Raw genomic sequence first — 18,671 nt, forward strand, 5'->3', positions numbered from 1 at the left:
CAGATGACATCTCGCGTCTTGTGACGGCCGCCGCCCAACAACCTGCCCGCTTGACCCTATCCCCTCCTCTCTTCTCCAGACCATCTCCGGTGACCTTCTCCCTTACCTCACCTCGCTCATCAACTCATCCCTGACCGCTGGCTACGTCCCTCCCGTCTTCAAGAGAGCGAGAGTTGCACCCCTTCTGAAAAAACCTACACTCGATCCCTCCGATGTCAACAACTACAGACCAGTATCCCTTCTTTCTTTTCTCTCCAAAACTCTTGAACGTGCCGTCCTTGGCCAGCTCTCCCGCTATCTCTCTCAGAATGACCTTCTTGATCCAAATCAGTCAGGTTTCAAGACTAGTCATTCAACTGAGACTGCTCTTCTCTGTATCACGGAGGCGCTCCGCACTGCTAAAGCTAACTCTCTCTCCTCTGCTCTCATCCTTCTAGACCTATCGGCTGCCTTCGATACTGTGAACCATCAGATCCTCCTCTCCACCCTCTCCGAGTTGGGCATCTCCGGCGCGGCCCACGCTTGGATTGCGTCCTACCTGACAGGTCGCTCCTACCAGGTGGCGTGGCGAGAATCCGTCTCCTCACCACGTGCTCTCACCACTGGTGTCCCCAGGGCTCTGTTCTAGGCCCTCTCCTATTCTCGCTATACACCAAGTCACTTGGCTCTGTCATAACCTCACATGGTCTCTCCTATCATTGCTATGCAGACGACACACAATTAATCTTCTCCTTTCCCCCTTCTGACGACCAGGTGGCGAATCGCATCTCTGCATGTCTGGCAGACATATCAGTGTGGATGACGGATCATCACCTCAAGCTGAACCTCGGCAAGACGGAGCTGCTCTTCCTCCCGGGAAGGACTGCCCGTTCCATGATCTCGCCATCACGGTTGACAACTCCATTGTGTCCTCGTCCCAGAGCGCTAAGAACCTTGGCGTGATCCTGGACAACACCCTGTCGTTCTCAAATAACATCAAGGCGGTGGCCCGTTCCTGTAGGTTCATGCTCTACAACATCCGCAGAGTACGACCCTGCCTCACACAGGAAGCGACGCAGGTCCTAATCCAGGCACTTGTCATCTCCCGTCTGGATTACTGCAACTCGCTGTTGGCTGGGCTCCCTGCCTGTGCCATTAAACCCCTACAACTCATCCAGAACGCCGCAGCCCGTCTGGTGTTCAACCTTCCCAAGTTCTCTCACGTCACCCCGCTCCTCCGCTCTCTCCACTGGCTTCCAGTTGAAGCTCGCATCCGCTACAAGACCATGGTGCTTGCCTACGGAGCTGTGAGGGGAACGGCACCTCAGTACCTCCAGGCTCTGATCAGGCCCTACACCCAAACAAGGGCACTGCGTTCATCCACCTCTGGCCTGCTCGCCTCCCTACCACTGAGGAAGTACAGTTCCCGCTCAGCCCAGTCAAAACTGTTCGCTGCTCTGGCCCCCCAATGGTGGAACAAACTCCCTCACGACGCCAGGACAGCGGAGTCAATCACCACCTTCCGGAGACACCTGAAACCCCACCTCTTTAAGGAATACCTAGGATAGGATAAAGTAATCCTTCTCACCCCCTTAAAAGACCTAGATGCACTATTGTAAAGTGGCTGTTCCACTGGATGTCATAAGGTGAAAGCACCAATTTGTAAGTCGCTCTGGATAAGAGCGTCTGCTAAATGACTTAAATGTAAATGTAAATGTGAAAGTGAAAGTCTGACCCCTTTCTTCATCTATCCTTCAATATCTAGGGCCGTTTCCAGAATAAAGGTTATAAATAAGCAAGTTTGATGACGTGTATATGAGTTTGATGACGCGTATATGAGATTGATGACGCATATATAGTAGCAATTCAGCGTGAGCAACATTGCTATGCGTCAGACTAATTAGTTCATCAAATCAATCAGATGGATTACATTTTGCAATGTTTAAAATGAATTCAACCCCCCCCCCCACAAGAAAACGAGATCAAACTGGAACGGAATCTAAGGGTATCTATTAGTGCTGATCCCAGACCAGCGTAGAGAGAGGAAAATCAGTGGGTGAGGTGAGTTCAGATTGCACACATCTTCCATTCCCAATCATATTTGCCATAATGTGAGCTTTTAGATAATGGGCCGCTCTCCTAAATGCGGGTGGAGATGGTTATTAGCGTTGACATAAGTGGCTTCACCCTCTTAGCTTTCCTAAAATCAATCCAGGGAAGGATCCTAAATCTATATGGATATGGGTTTATATCCTCTGCAAACTGGCCATTAATCTAACAGAGAACTAATGCTTCTGCAATGGGCTTAGTCTGGGAAAGAGAGAGAGAGCGGGCGAGGGGGAGAGGGAAAGAAAAAGAGAGAGAGAGTGAGAGGGCGCGGGGGGGAGAGGGAAAGAAAAAGAGAGAGAGAGAGAGGGCGCGGGGAGAGGGAAAGAAAAGAGAGAGAGAGAGAGAGAGAGAGGCGCGGGGAGAGGGAAAGAAAAAGAGAGAGAGAGAGAGAGCGGGCGAGGGGGAGAGGGGAAAGAAAAAGAGAGAGAGCGGGCGAGGGGGAGAGGGAAAGAAAAAGAGAGAGAGAGCGATGGAAGGAGAGGGAAAGAAAAAGAGAGAGAGAGCGATGGAAGGAGAGGGAAAGAAAAAGAGAGAGAGAGCGATGGAAGGAGAGGGAGCTTCACGAGGGCTTCACAGCACGCTGAGATAAAAAATACATTTTTTAAAAAGGCTGAAGAAAATGTTTGTTCCATCTCAAAGCTGCTATTTGAACCTGCATTTAAAACAACAGATCAACCACCAGTTCAGTGTGACAAAGCTGTACACATACAGCTTATCCATCTTGCTAAATATGCACTAGTAATCAGTAAATGTACCACTGTTTGTATTCATTATATTAGTGGCAGTCACATCATCTGGGTCATACCAGTCAGACATAGGTACAATCTACATATCAGGATGGAATGTGGTGACTATATAGGTCATATTCATGGTATGGAGCAGCTATGTCTGCATTATTTACAAGTCTATTGGCTACTGTACAACATTTGATATTAGTGGAATGCATGTGACCATCTGCATCCGATACAGCACAGGACATGTAAAGACTGTCTGGGTTCCATTAGTGTCATAGAGAACATCTGGAACGTCTGCATGGTGTTATTGGAGTACGGTGACCGTCTGGGTTCTATTAGTGTCACACTGGAACCGTAGAGGGAACCATAGGCAGTGTGTGGGCTTTTCACCCTAAAGACTTTATTAGGAAGGCAGTGATTTAAAAAAAGTCTCGCCCCTGACTTTTAATTTGACAAGAACACTCTTGCTCCTGCCTACAGCGCTCTCCCCCTTTCTCTCTCTCTCGCTCTTTCTCTCCCTCCCTCTCAGAATTAGCAGATAAGCACGACTTCAAAGTAGGAAAGGTTTTACCCTGCGAGTCTGCAGCACACAGAACAAAGCAGCGAAAAGCTACAGTATGTTTCCGATCTCTGCAGCTCTCTGACTGTATAAAAAGGGAAAAGGAGGCAGGATTGTTGGCTCAACTGAACTGTGTGTTTCTCGTCTTCTCAAAGAGCATTTCTCCGCCTACGGAAAATCTCCAGCGGTCCCGACCACAAGCTGGGTTTAGGCTCTTCAAGAGGAGTTAAGAGCAAAACAATAACATTTATAGAATGATTGCGGAGCACTAGGAGGAAACGCCAGGAAATTCGACTGCCTTTCCCCCCAGTTGTAATACTTGTTGCGAGAGAGCTACAGGGAAACAAATACTAGCCTGCTTGTCAACACATAGAACTGGGCGTTCAGGAAAAGCAGCATGTCTGTGCTTGTGTGACATTGGGGCTCCCAATTTTCCTCTCATTGGACCGATGGAATCCCGTGCTTTTTAAATTAGAGCAGCAATCACAGTAGCCCAGCAATTATGAGATTCCCTGTGAGTACATTATAATCACTTATCATTATTTTAAATATAGCTCCTGAATGCCCACTCTGTGACAAGAGTAATAGCTTACAGTAATGCTGCCTGGTGGTGTGGTGACGAGGCTGTTGTTTAACACACACTGACTACTCTAGATGTACTCCCTGGGGCCCAGGGCGGAACAAAGATACACATTGTCTCCTGTCTTTGTGTAATTTCACTCCAAAAAGGCGGATAGTGTGTGTGACGGAAAGAGAAAAAGTGTGTGTGTGTGTGGTAAGTGTATGTTAGTGCAAGGATGTGAGTGTGAAACAGCGGAGAGAAAGGGATACAGGGGAAGTGGGTGGAGGTGTCTTATGGGAGTGCAGTGAGAAACAGGATGGCTCCTAACCACACACACAAAGAGACACACAAAGAGACACACAAAGAGACACACAGACAGACACACAGACAGACAGACAGACAGACAGACAGACAGACAGACAGACAGACAGACAGACAGACAGACAGACAGACAGACAGACAGACAGACAGACAGACAGACAGACAGAGACATAGTGATCACGTTATAATGCATTGGGTTCCTACAGAATCAGACAGAAGAGGGTAGGATAGAGTGAGGATGGTAATCATGTACTGTACTCACTCTGCATACACAGGCCATCGGTGCAGTTCTTGGACTGAAGCACCATGCCCTCACAGTCCTTCCCCCCGTTTTTGGGCACCGGGGCGCTGCACTCCCTCCTCCTCCAGTGGGTACACTCTGTCCCACACGTGGACCATTTACTCCACTCTGTCCACAGACCATCCACTAACACACAGAGGGGAGGGAGGGAGTGGGGTGCGGGGGGCATGGTGGTGGGGAGGGAGGGAGGGAGGGAGGAGAGGGTGAGAAGGCATGGAGGGTGGGAGTGAGAGTGTGCGAGATTGGGTGCATGAGTGTGTGACAATTAGTGGGAAAGAAACGGGGTGGGGTGGGTCAGGGCGGAGTGGGGTGGGTAAGAGTGAGAGTAAGAATGATAGATATCTATATTTATGACAATACATAGTGCTCTGTTTGTGTTGTCCAGTAAATTGCACTCCCCTTCTCCATAAGGGTTGTGACAAGTGGTGCAGTAACTACCTGGGCACAGTGGGTTACATGCCAGCTTCTGAATGGCTTGCCCGTCACAGATGGCACCCCCGTTGAGCGGTGCTGGGTTGGTGCAGCTCCGCGTGCGCTTCTGGTAGCCACGGCCACAGCGACTGTTACACACCGTCCACTCTGTCCATGTTGACCAGGCGCCATTCACTGTAGAAAAACCCCAACAACATTGGAAAACAACATGTTTAACTCTTTAGCAAATACAATCATTGTCCTTTTGATAGTGGCATTGAGTGAGTCTTGGAGAATGTGAGTGTTTTCCACCAGCCCTTTTTTGCACGAATGAACATGGCATTGAAGAATCTGTAGCACACTTGGGTTCTCCCCTGTTAGCACTGTTCATTAGTTAGCTATGTGGACAGGCTATTCTGGCTGCTGTGTTTCCCATCTTCTGAATCCCTCAAATCCTTTCTTCCTTTCCTCCAATTCCATCTGCGTCTCAGTCGAGATCCAGAGCAGAATGACAGTGGGGTGTGTGGCTGAGAACACGACTGTGGCATTTCAGATGTAAGGAGCTGGAGGCCCCTCAGAGCTTACGATGAGTGAAGCCCCAAGCATCAGACACCACGGGAGCAGAGCCAAAGCCCTGCCTTTCTTCACTGTCTCTTTCTTTACTTATGGGGTTTTATTACTCTTCCTCCTTCTCTGTCTCTCTCTTTTTCATTCCATCCAACCCTCTCTCTGCGTGTCCTCCCCAGCCCTTTCCAGGATTCCTTGTTGTGGTGCAGGCTGGAAAACCACTGGGCTGGTCTGTCTCCTCTGGTAATGAGGGAAACTATCTCGCTCCCTCTCCCTCTCCGTCTGTCCGTCTGTCTGTCCGTCTGTCTGTCTGTCCGTCCGTCTGTCTGCCTGTCCGTCCGTCTGCCTGCCTGCCTGCATACAGGGAAGGGGGACTGATGCAATCCAGGCAGAGAAAGTGGCTTCTGGTGTATTCTTTTAAGGATGAGCCAACATCAAAGCTGTCTTCCGGCGCACTCACTCAATCCTCCCAGACTGCATTAGTGAAGGGAAAAGCCTAGCAGGGACAGCGACCCCAGTCCCTGAAGACCCCAAAGTCTGCTGACACAGACACACACACACACACACACACACACACACTTGCTCTACTTCACCCTCATACTGGACTCATCTAAGCCACACATGCTGCTCTTGCCTGTCAGAATGGACAAGTAAAATAGATAAATTAACAAATAGGACACCAACAATAACTTAGGACCCCCTAATCCCCCATAATCCTCCATGGCAGGGCCAGTGTGTGTGATTTATGGATGATGTGCTGTGCCGGGAGACACTGGAGGGATGGAAGGAGAGATGGATTTGAAACCTGACCCTGGTGACATCATCAATTCCTGCAAACCTCCACCCATTCTGGTCCGGTTTTCTGCGTGTGGATCGTGTGTGTGCGCTCACTGCCACGTGCGTGTATTTGTGTAGGAGGTTGAGGCTATAAAACAGCCTCGTGTCTGTTAGCTGATGATTAGCTAGACTGACAGACTGACAGACTGATTTAATAACCTGAGGTTTAGCCACTTCACATGCTGGGTGGGGGTAGTTACGTTCCTCCCAGGGTGGAAGAAGTCCTGAGGCCTGAATGTCTGTGCTGTCACGCGTGTCTAATCCCCTAAGGGGAGACTGGGGAGCAGAGAGGTACAGTGTTTATCAGGACTCAGGAGAGGGTGAGGATTCCTGGAGTAGCCTTTCCATTCAAACACCTATCACAACCTGACAGGTTCCAGCTACAATGAACAAAAATATAAACGCAACAATCTACAATTTCAAAGATTTTACCGAGTTACAGTTCACATCAGGAAATCAATCAACTGATGTAAACTCATTAGGCCCTAGTCTATGGATTTCACGTGACTGGGAATACAGATATGCATCTGTTGCTCACAGACACAAAAACCCCACCAGTTGCCTCATGCAGTGCAACTTTAGAAGGCTGTTACGGTCAACGTGTCACGGTGGGAGTTGATTGCTACCGTAGACGATGACTGTTGCCGTGGTACTGCGTCTCTTGGCGACGATGTTCTTGGCGACACAGGTGTAGTTAGCGGTGTCAGACAGTCTGGCCTGTTTGATGATCAGGTTATGGTCGATGGTGATGTAGAAGTTACGGTCATCAGCAGGGTCTATGATCTCCTCGTTCTTCAGCCACTCCACCTGGGAGGGAGGGAGGGGCAGAGAGAGAGAGAGAGAGAGAAAGAGAGAAAGATAATGAAAGAAAGATAAAGAGGGAGAGACCATGAATAATGAAGACCAGTAGAAATCAAAACTAGTCGGTAAGAGCAGACATGAAACTGGGACTGCACGGCAGTCAGACACGTTAACCTGATTTCCTCTGGAATAAATCACCAGGAAGTGTTTAAAAGGTTTAAAGACATTTTCTTCTCTTTGTCTCCCATTCACCTCTCCAATAAAGCTCAAGTCCAGGATTACAGCAACACTGTTTATGTCTCTGAGGCCCGTGTCTTTCTATAAAAAGCTATCATGTTCTCTTTTCATTTCCACAGAACAGAACAAAGTAATACTGTATTGTCAGACAGCGAGAGGAAAGGAAATTCGTTGCTATTTTTGGAACTGCAAAGCTCCTTGACCTTTCCTTATGAATTTCTGTTTTTCTCTCCAAATGATACAGATATTGAACTCCTGATAATATCAGAAAACAGGGAACCGTGTGGGGCTTTTATTTGAAAGTAAATCACAGAAACACTTTTCTTCACCTCATCCTCCTCGGGTGTGAAGGCCTCAGGCAGAGAGACCGGTCCACATAACACACACACACACACACACACACACACACACACACACACACACACACACACACACACACGCAGACAGACAGACAGACAGACAGACAAAGGCAGTTTCAAAGACTTCTTCACACTTTTCCTCTGAATCGTCTAACTGTTTTCTCTCGAGAAAAGACATCCTGTACGTAGTCAGAGTCAGGGAATGGATTGAGTGCATAGAGAGAGGTGAACAGCACAGGAGACTTCCTGTGCATTGTGCTTCCTCCTGACAAGCAGACGATGCCAGATAAGGTCAGAGCAGGCCTGGGAGAGATAAGAAGTATGTTTGGCTGGCCATTGTCTAAGAACTATTGGAGGACACTTGATCTACACCTCAGAGAACTGAAGAAACACTCCCATATGAACCCTGCCAAGCCTAAAGAATCTGTGGGTGCTAGTCTAAGTGACTGCAGTGAAATGACTTGAGAGCCAAGTGCCTGGTGTTAGAATAGGTGGGTGTACTGTAGTCTTTGAGTGATAAGACCTGTGTTTTTCTTCTGATTGTTTTAAAACCAGCATCACGATGACTGTCTCACTAAACAAGATGGGCAGATTGTGATACAGGTGAGATAGAAGCCTCGCTACCATCACTAGCATCTGCAGCGTCTGAAGATGACAGATATCACTACTACACCATCAAAGAGGGTCCTGCTTGTATAGAGCCGCCTGCCTGCCTGCCTGCCCCCTGCCTGCCTGCTTGCCCCCTGCCTGCCTGCCTGCCTGCCTACACCCCTATTATTCCTGCAACAGCAATACAGGGAGACTTAAGGCAGAGCTCCTTTCAACACTCTAGCTAGTTGCAATTAACGGCAGCTTAAAACTCCCACTCAAACTGAATGCATCCATCAACAACATAATACCACTCCAGAAGAGACACAGACTCGTGGTGACAGATTCACATCAAAAGAGAAGGGAAAAACAATCAGTGGCAGAGCTCTTCTGGATGCGCAACGTCATAATTCTCTGCTGATATGTTGTTTATGAGTGTTTTCCTCCATAAACATTTATCAGGCAAATCAATCGCATGGAGCGCAGTGGTTAGGGTTCCCTCCCCTGCTGTCTGGCTCGTCAGTGAAATTAAGCCCAGGCTCTTGTCCTCCACAGCACAACAATACACCCGCTCTCATCCCTTCTCGTATTCAGTCCTAACGCAGCAGAAGACAGGAAGACCTCCAGCGCCTTGTCTGCCCAGCTCCCGCTAACGTTAGATAGCATCTCATATCATTTATCACGGTGATACCAGGGCCAATCAAACAGCACACAGAGACAACACAAATCTGCTCTCGACTCTCCTACAGAAGAAAAAGCTGTGTTTTTAACCCTGAGATAATGAGATAGCTGAAGAGTCACTTCACTAGACGAGGATCGAAACGACAGGGAACAGGAGATCTCAATGTGTCTGGTGAATATGATCTCTGAGAAATAACACCGTCGTCTGATGTCATAAACCAGCGTTTCCCAAACTCGGCCCTGGGGACCCCAAAGGGTTGAGCTTTTTTTCATTTTCTTCCCCTAACACTACACAGCCGATTCAAATGATCAAAGCTTGATGATTAGTTGATTATGTGAATCAGCTGTGTGGTGCTAGGGCAAGAAACAAAACGTGTACCCATTGGGGTCCCCAGGACCGAGTTTGTGAAACCCTGTCATAAACAGTAATAAGCATGTCAAGTGAATGAATGATTGAAGGATACCTATCATTACCAATACGCATCTCATCTGTCTTAGTACGTATGTCAGTGTCTGTTTGACACCTGGTGTGGCTTCGTCAGTTAGTTGGAACAAGAATATGACCCGGGAGATAGTGAAAGGAAACAGAAATACAACAAACTGTTTTACAAACCCATTCTATAGAAACGCCATTAATCCAGCACGCATACCAATCGAGGTGAATTTCTTGTGAGTATCAACATGACGGTTATTAAATCCATTGCTAAAAAGTCATCAACATAATGATTGCAGATAGCGATGCTGCCCGTGGTAATCAGAAAAGTCCACCAACGTAAATCAATAAGGATTACATATAAACCCAGGGGACGGGAGGCACAAGTGATTAAACGCATCACTACATTTACTGAGGAAAACAAGCAAACAACACACACAAACAGAAATCCGTGGAAGCAGCGTGTGTGTGTATGTGTGTGTGTGTGTGTGTGTGTGTGTGTGTGTGTGTGTGTGTGCGTGCGTTTAGCACAGCTGAGTGGGACGCTGATTGGCCTCGGCCTGCTGGGACAGTGGTTATGTTATTTTTTTTTACCCTTGTCCTGATGGAGCTGTGTGTGTGTTCCCGTGTGTGCGGTGAGTATGTGTGGTCCTCTGTGTGCCAACGGAATACACACTCACCTTGCCTCACACTAAAGGGAACACGGCCATTCAGAACATCTGAATTAAATAGTGAACGAGGCTGACAAATATGACGCGCCGGGCCGATCACATCACATGTGAAGATTCCTTATGAACATACCCGCCATGTTTAAAGAAAGAAACGAAAGCCTGACACTAGTACTGACTGATGGCCATTTTGAGACTGTTCTCTCTTTGTACTGATGGGTCGACTAAAAGGGGTTGTGACAAAGCTTCCAATGATGCAAACGAGGGAGATGAAGGTAAGAAGAAAAAGAGTCAAAGACATGATGGAGTTGATTGACACATTGTTCTGTTAACCACAGGCGTTGGTATGTGAAAAGCCTGTTCTTGTAATGGGGATTGACAGTCGGCACAGAGAGGTGGTTATCTAATTTTGCACCAATCAGAGAAGCAACCTCTCCAAACAGGCTGCGTTCAGAAGTCAAGAGCGGTGTGAGGGTAATTAAAAACGGAACAAAAGAGCTTTTTTAACGCTGTAGAAAGAGGGAGGGAGAGGCGAGGAGGAGAGGCGAGGAGGAGAGACAAGGAGGTGGAAACTTGTCAAAAAAGAAAGGAAAGTGTGTGTGTGTGTGTGTGTGTGTGTGTGTGTGTGTGTGTGTGTGTGTGTGTGTGTATGTGTGTATGCACGCGCATGTGTAAAGACTGCCACGGCTCATATTTGTCACTCAAAGTCAATGCACTGTTCACTCAATATGAGTCATTTTTACACTTTTACTAATATAATTATAACTAGTAAACGTGTGACCATGGATGCCTAGGAGAGACAATAACACATTTTAGAACCATCATATGAGTGATCAAAATAACTCAAAAAACGTTCACACCCCCTGTCACACACACACACAAACACAGAGATGCTGGCACCGAGCTTGTTACCGGCTGATTGGCACCAGCGCATTCCGGGAGGTAATTGGCACAATTCTAGTCGTTAACGCAGGGAAATAGCCACATGTCAACTGTCATAAAGAGAGGGAGGGAGTCTTTATGTCAGAGATGAGAAAATAAACAGTGAAAGAGAGAGAAAGAAACAGAAGTAGAGCGAGAGTGGGAGAGAAATAGAGAGAGAGGACGAGCGAGGGAGAGAGAGAGAGAGAGGATGAGGGAGCGAGCTAGAGAGACTGGAAAACCATAATACATGCAGGTGAGTGAATGAGGCTGCCAGAACGAGAGGGAATGAGAGAAAGGGAGAGCAGAGAGAGAGAGAGAGAGAGAGAGAGAGAGGGAAGAAGAAAAGAGGATTGAGAAGAGATAAAGTCATACCGTAATGATAATTTATGGTGTGGGAGGAAGAGTGGGAGAGGAGAGATGAAGAGGACGGACAGAGAGAGAGGAAGAACCTAGCTAGTAGCGCCTCATGAACACCTACTGTACTCTCAGATAAATGACTGGATTCAGGCCAGGGTAATACGAGATTCAAAATCACACAATTCATTCTTATCTCCTAATTACTGAGACTCTCTGTGTGTTTTGTATTGTGTAGATTAGAGGGATGTGAAATGATTATCAAATCTCTCGTCCTATAGTATAGACCTAAATCGCTTCCTTTTGGAAAGGCAAAATTGATTGTTTTAAGAACAATGAGTACCGTATTCTAATCTGCTTACAAGACAAAAAAACATGCCGGTTATGAACATGCAGTACATGCGCACACACCGGCACACCCACAAGATCCTGCACGTGGAGAAGAAGATGATGATGGATCGATGTGGTTGGAGATGTGTGTGTGTTTGTGTGTGCCTGCGTGTAGCCTGTAATGTGTGTGTGTGTGTGTGTGTGTGCGTGTGTGTGTGTGTGTGTGTCCAGTCAGAACACTAACAGGAGGCACTATCAGGCACAGACGTCCTCATTACCACTGGAGGCCAAGGGGACAGTGGAGGTCAGCTGTGTCAGAGAGGTTTGTCTTCAGCTCTAATTGTCTACTGGGTTTGGGTAAGCCACCTCCACTGCCCAAGACCTGTCCATACCGTCTCTAGTCCTGGTGCTGCTGTCATTACAGATCTCGGTCCCCTCTAACAGACTGAGGGAGAACTGCTGGTTGAACCTTGTGGGTGGGTTGCAGAGCTCCTTGCTACCACACCTAACGACCCCATCTTGTGAAATGTTGTTAGTGGTGGAGACGAAGATGTAGAGCTGTGAGTGCAAAACGTATTTGTTTTTGCATTTATACAAGACAAACCCATGGCAAGCTGTGGGTGGAAAGCACTGAAAATGGGCCGGGTGGTTGGATCATTTGGATGGAAGGGAAAATGAGAGTAATCACTGAGGGAATATATTCCAAGTGAAGTAAAACTGGATATTTTCTGTACAAGCCTGTAGAAGTCCTTCACTGTGTGACTGACTGATCTCTCTGAGTAAGCACCTGTGTCATTTATTCATATAGTCATCTATATTACTATACATCTCCACTACACACACAAATTACACATCTGGAGAACGAGCTACACAAGCTCACAGAATGATTATTCACTCACAGCGAGCTAGACAACAAACCATATGCCCTAAATCTGTCCTGACTACGAATATGGAAATATGTGCCGAATCAACGTGTGTAAATACTAATATGACAGAAAGGAGAGAGTTGTGGGTTTACTGGGTATAAAGATATACATAAATGTGATGCCCTTCTCCATATTTATGCATAAGATCAGAGTGGAAAACAACAGTACATCTGATGTACCCTGAATGAGGGGGAGTTATGGATATGAGTATAATAGACCGAGGTTAGTTCATTGTGTTGACTGCTGTTGGCTGTGGTAGCCTTGCTCATATCTCATTCTTAGCTCACTGAGAACCCTGTCCTGGGTGGGTGGTGAAGTACCTGAAGTCTTGATAGGCACCCTATAACTCAGGCTTGCTCATAGCTAATGTTCCCTCAAAACAAATGTGCCACTGAGCAATTTTCAGGTCTGCTGAGCGCAACTTCCGGCGCGCGTTTACTGTGAACCCTGAGGCTGTGTAGACGCTTTAAGTTAGTTTCAGACAGTGGTCAATTAGCCTACTGCGGCTATTTGATCATAATGTAGGACCTACCAGAGTTGCTTACCATCAAAAACAATGGAGAAAATGCATCCCATGACATTTTAACATGGAAATATCGGTTCTACCACTCAGCCTACAGTAGCAGTGTGGTGTTCAATTTAGGCCTACATACCATGAGACGAATCCAATTGTCCTTCAGACAAGGAGGTGACTGAAAATGTTTGATGCAAGAAACCACTTTACAAAATAAAATGCAGCATTATTCCCATACCATTATTACTGAGAATCAGTACTTATGTTACCCTCTGCCTATTTGCAACTTCGCTTATTCAGATCCGTTTCAAAATACAACGTTGCCCCGTTAACACCAACAACAAAAAAGCTCTTTCCCTGACTCGCTTTTCAAAGATGTCTAGAAATGCACACGTTTTATGCTCCCCTTGTAAGGAACAATCACTCCCCCATTGCTGACTACAAATGATCTATAACTGGGTTAATAACTCACTAACTAGCAAAGGATATGTGCAAATGTGCACACGTCACTACATGTAGCTCTCACTTTGATCTCATAATACACTACTCACGTCCGTTCACGCTGTACACATAGTCCAGTTTAAAGTGAATGGCACAGATCCATATATGGCAATGGTCCATTTTCATACACTGTAGGCCTACTGCGACTCTGATTTGTTATGGCGCACCGGTCTGTGTAGAGTACGGGCCTGAGTCGTGCCTGTCAATGCAATAGAATCCTACTCCAATGCATTCTGCCTCCAAGAAAATCTCGTGCATAGTTTGTTTTGCAAACTAAGTCTTGCATAGTTACTTTTGTTTCTGTATGTTGCGTTGAAAGTGTCACAATTCCCAAAGTAAAGGGAAACATTGATAGTGTTATCTAGCGGGGAAAACTCTAAAAAGTCTAGGGAAGTTCAATCTCGTTCTTCTCTGCGCAGGCTAATATTACTTCTGCGTGGCAGTCCCGGGGGAGCTGCACAGCCGCACATGCGCACAACTTCAAGGGAACATTGATCATAACAAGAAGAGGAGGGAACATGGGAAGGGAACATGTCTAACCTACAAGAAGAGGAGTTATCCCCTGCAGGACTTTTAAGAGACCTAGGTGCTATTGTCAGTACTACTGTACTGTGTTCCTCTCTTTCATCTACCTGTGACATTCCTGTTGGAGCCTTTACAAATGGATGTTTGTTCACGTTTGACTCTGCGAATCCGAGACACACAAAGAGAAGGAGAGAGAGCAGAGAGCAACAAAGGAATGAGAGAGAGCAAAAAAAACAGAAAGGAGAGAGAAAATGAGAAAGCGAGCCAGAGCCGTGAATCATACCCCAGGAACACATCACGACTGAGATGATTGACAAGCAGCATCCTGAAGGGGAGTCATTGGGTTGGTTGCCATGGGGATTAGGTCTGGCCTCCTGACACACACTCTCCCCTGGGTCGCACTAATGAACACACACGTCCTGTTCCTCCACTGTTCCTCCAATGACCAGGCACTCAAAAGGGCTCATACCCTCCACCCTCGCCTTGTCTCCTCTGCTCATCTGATGGTGTGCGGAGAAGCACTCTGCTGTTCACTGGCACGGTGACCTGACTGACGGCCTGTTGTGTACTTTACACCTTAGCCTTCCCTGTGAAGAGGGACCGGGGCTAAAAGTATATTTAGACTGAAGAATACCAGTTACACAGCATGAGAGAAAAAGTGCAAACTGGACTGGCCAGGGATTCAAGCTTTTCTAGATTGGTGTGTATGAAATAGACTGTAAATCAAATCATATGTTTTTTAGTCACATGCGCCGAATACAACAGGTTACAGGTGAAATGCTTACTTACGAGCCCCTAACCAACAATGTAGTTGAAAGAAATACAGATAAGAATAAGAGATAAGAAATTAAAGAGCAGCAATAAAATAACAATAGCGAGACTATATACAGGGGGGGGTACCGGTACAAAATGAATGTGCAGCGGCACCGGTTAGTTGAGGTAATATGTACATGTAGGTAGAGTTATTAAAGCGACTGTGCACAGAACAACAGAGAGTAGCAGCGGTGTAAAAGAGGGGGGGGGGGGGGGGGCAATTAGTCTGGGTAGCCATTTGATTAGGTGCTCAGGAGTCTTATGGCTTGGGGGTAGAAGCTGTTTAGAAGCCTCTTGGACCTAGACTTGGCGATCCGGTACCGCTTGCCATTAGGTAGCAAACAGTCTATGACTAGGGTGGCTGGAGTCTTTGACAATTTTGAGGACCTTCCTCTGACACCGCCTGGTATAGAGGTCCTGGATGGCAGGAAGCTTGGCCCCAGTGATGTACTACTCTGTGTAGTGCCTTGCGGTCGGAGGCCGAGCAGTTGCCTTACCAGGCAGTGATGAAACCAGGATGCTCTCGATGGTGCAGCTGTAGAAACTTTTGAGGATCTGAGGACCCATGCCAAATCTTTTCAGTCTCCTGAGGGGGAATAGATTTTGTTGTGCCCTCTTCACTGTCTTGGTGTGCTTGGACCATGATAGTTTGTTGGTGATGTGAGCACCGAGGAACTTGAATCTCTCAACCTGCACCGCTCCAGCCCTGTTGTTGAGAATGGGGGCGTGCTTGGTCCTCTTTTTCCTGTAGTTCACAATCATCTCCTTTGTCTTGATCACGTTGAGGGAAAGGTTGTTGTCCTGGCACCACATGGCCAGGTCTCTGACCTCCTCCCTATAGGCTGTCTCGTCGTTGTCGGTGATCAGGCCTACCACTGTTGTGTCGACAAACGTAATAATGGAAATCTTATGTTTTATTACATACAGCCGGGAGGAACTATTGGATATAAGAACAACGTCAACTTACCAACATTACGACCAGGAATACGACTTTCCCGGATCCTCTGTCTGGTCCACCACCCAGGACAATGGATCGGATCCCAGCCGGCGACCCAAAACAACGGCACCGCAGGAGGGGCAGAAGAAACGGTCTTCTGGTCAGGCTCCGTAGACGGGCACATCGTGCACCGCTCACGAGTTTACTACTCGCCAACGTCCAGTCTCTTGACAAGGTAGACGAAATCCGAGCAAGGGTTGCTTTCCAGAGAGACAGAGATTGTAACGTTCTTTGTTTCACAGAAATGTAACTCACTCGAGACACGCTATCGGAGTCGGTACAACCACCTGGTTTCTTCACGCAACGCGCCGACAGAAACAAACATCTCTCTGGTAAGAAGAAGGGTGGGGGGGGGGGTATGCCTTATGATTAACGAGACGTGGTGTGATCATAACAACATACAGGAACTCAAGTCCTTTTGCTCACCTGACCTAGAAATCCTTACAATCAAATGTCGACCTCATTATCTACCAAGAGAATTCTCTTAGATTATAATCACATCCCCGTAGCTGGGGATTTTAACAAGGCTAATCTGAAAACAAGACTCCCTAAATTTGATCAGCATATCGAATGCGCTACCCGGGTGGAAAACATTTTGGATAATCTGACCACGACTCCATTTTGTTGCTTCCAGCCTATAGACAGAAATTAAAACAGGAAACGCCCGCGCTCAGTTTTGTTCAACGCTGGTCCGACCAATCTGATTCCACGCTTCAAGATTGCTTCGATCACGTGGACTGGGATATGTTCTGCATAACGTCGGACAATAACATTGATGAATACGCTGATTCGGTGAGCGAGTTTATTAGCAAGTGCATCGGTGATGTTGTACCCACATCAACTATTAAAACCTTCCCCAACCAGAAACCGTGGAACGATGGATTTTACCCTCCAAACTCGTCAGACTCGTCAAAGGAATAAAATTATTCTGCCAGTCCGTGGTGAGTAATCGGAGTCCTGATGTCCAGAAGTTAGTTTTGATCATTTTCGGCAACATTATGTATAAAATAAGTACAAAAATGCAAATAAACAAACAAAAAACACAATCAGGTGGGGACACGTAAAACGTCTGCCTTTTTAGTATGAACAATGATTCAGTGAAAACAACAACTAATTTGACCATTGTTAGATTAATTTGGAACAAATGTGTTTTCCCCGTGAAAGTCATCATCCTGCTACTATGGGTGAGAGGATATGTAGGTGAGAGCCTACCTGGTGTTCAACCTTCCCAAGTTCTCCCATGTCACCTAACACCTCCGCATTCTCCACTGGCTCCCAGTCGAGGCTCGCATCAAATTCAAGACCCTGGGAGAACTTCATTGAGGGAAAATGTACTGACTATGACTGATATGTGGTAAGATGAATGCAATGACTATGAGTAACTCTGGATAAGACTGTCGGCTAAATAACTCAAATGTAAAAAATATAGACATGGTTCTGTTTCCTAGCCCTCTCTCATCCCCTCTCCGCTTCTCTCCTCATCTCCTCTTCTCTCCTACTCTCCTCTTCTCTCCTCCTCTTCTCTTCTCTCCTCCTCTCCTCTTCTCCTCTCCTCTTTTCTCCTCTTCTCTCCTTCTCTCCTCTTCTCTCCTTTTCTCATCTCATCCCCTCTCCGCTTCTCTCCTCTTCTCTCCTCTTCTCTTCTCTCCTCTTCTCCTCTTCTCTCCTCCTCTCCTCCTCCCCTCTTCTCATCCCCTCTCCTCTCTTCTCATCCCCTCTCCTCTTCTCTCCTCCTCTCCTCTGGTGTGTAAATCCGTTTGGACTTAGAGGGGCCTCTTCCCCGTGGAGCACCAATGACTCGTTACCCATGATAACACGGCAGGACCCCGGCAGACGACGAGATGCCGGAATTAAAAGCCTGCTTCCATGGCAACAGGCTCAGCAGCAAAGCGGCTGCGCCACGTCACCCCTGAACCCTGTCTTTATCTGGGGGCTGTGACAAGTGCTTTGAAGTGGAGCGAGAGACGGAGGGTAGGAAGAGAAGAAAAGAGAGAAGAAAAGAGAGAGAGAGAGGGAGAACGATAAAGCCACATTCTTTCAGGAGGCAGATGTAAGTTGGTTTTAGGAGCTGCTTGCCACATCTTCATGGTGTGAAAGTAGGAGACTGTGTGCCACTGGTGTGAGCTGACCCTTTATGCCCTCTGGGCTTTAATGACAAGGCCTTACAAAGGTAATGAAAGGGTCCAACATTCTCTCCTTCTTCTCTATCTATATCCCCCCTACTCCCTCACTTCTAGCCTGATCTCTCTTGAGTGAGCTTTACAGAAACCATGAGAAACCAAAATGGTGGTCTCACCAGACCATTACTCCCACTAGAATAGCCTCTCGGATTTCATTTTTCCTCTGCTCTTGATTAAGTACATTAAATATGTATGGGGATGGAAACACATGTAACAATGACTTTCAGGGGAGCCTGGTTTATGTCTAATGTATTCAGAGCACACAGTAAGACTTATAGAAATGACCCAACTGCTGTGCTATTTCAGAAACCTCAATCCCAGTATTTCAGTCCTCTCAGGCCAAAGCCTCATTGGTAATGTTGGTGAGAGGAGCCAAAATAAATGTCTGCTGCAGCTTGTTTTCTTTGTGTGTGTGTGTGTGTGTGTGTGTGTGTGTGTGTGTGTGTGTGTGTGTGTTTAA

The 18,671-nt window shown here is 46.9% G+C and overlaps 1 protein-coding gene across 1 annotated transcript in view; it reads right to left on the reverse strand.

Moving 5' to 3' along the window:
* unc5cb (unc-5 netrin receptor Cb) overlaps nucleotides 1–18,671 on the reverse strand; it is a 188,768-nt gene that overhangs the window by 35,192 nt on the left and 134,905 nt on the right. The window contains exons 5-7 of the mRNA XM_065017547.1: nucleotides 7,007–7,187; nucleotides 5,004–5,171; nucleotides 4,527–4,691 (exon numbers count right to left, since the gene is read on the reverse strand). Of these exons, the coding sequence (XP_064873619.1) occupies nucleotides 4,527–4,691; nucleotides 5,004–5,171; nucleotides 7,007–7,187 (514 nt within the window). The remainder of the gene's footprint in view (nucleotides 1–4,526; nucleotides 4,692–5,003; nucleotides 5,172–7,006; nucleotides 7,188–18,671) is intronic.

The sequence above is a fragment of the Oncorhynchus nerka genome, linkage group LG4 (genome assembly GCF_034236695.1).
Source record: "Oncorhynchus nerka isolate Pitt River linkage group LG4, Oner_Uvic_2.0, whole genome shotgun sequence".
Taxonomy (NCBI): domain Eukaryota; kingdom Metazoa; phylum Chordata; class Actinopteri; order Salmoniformes; family Salmonidae; genus Oncorhynchus; species Oncorhynchus nerka.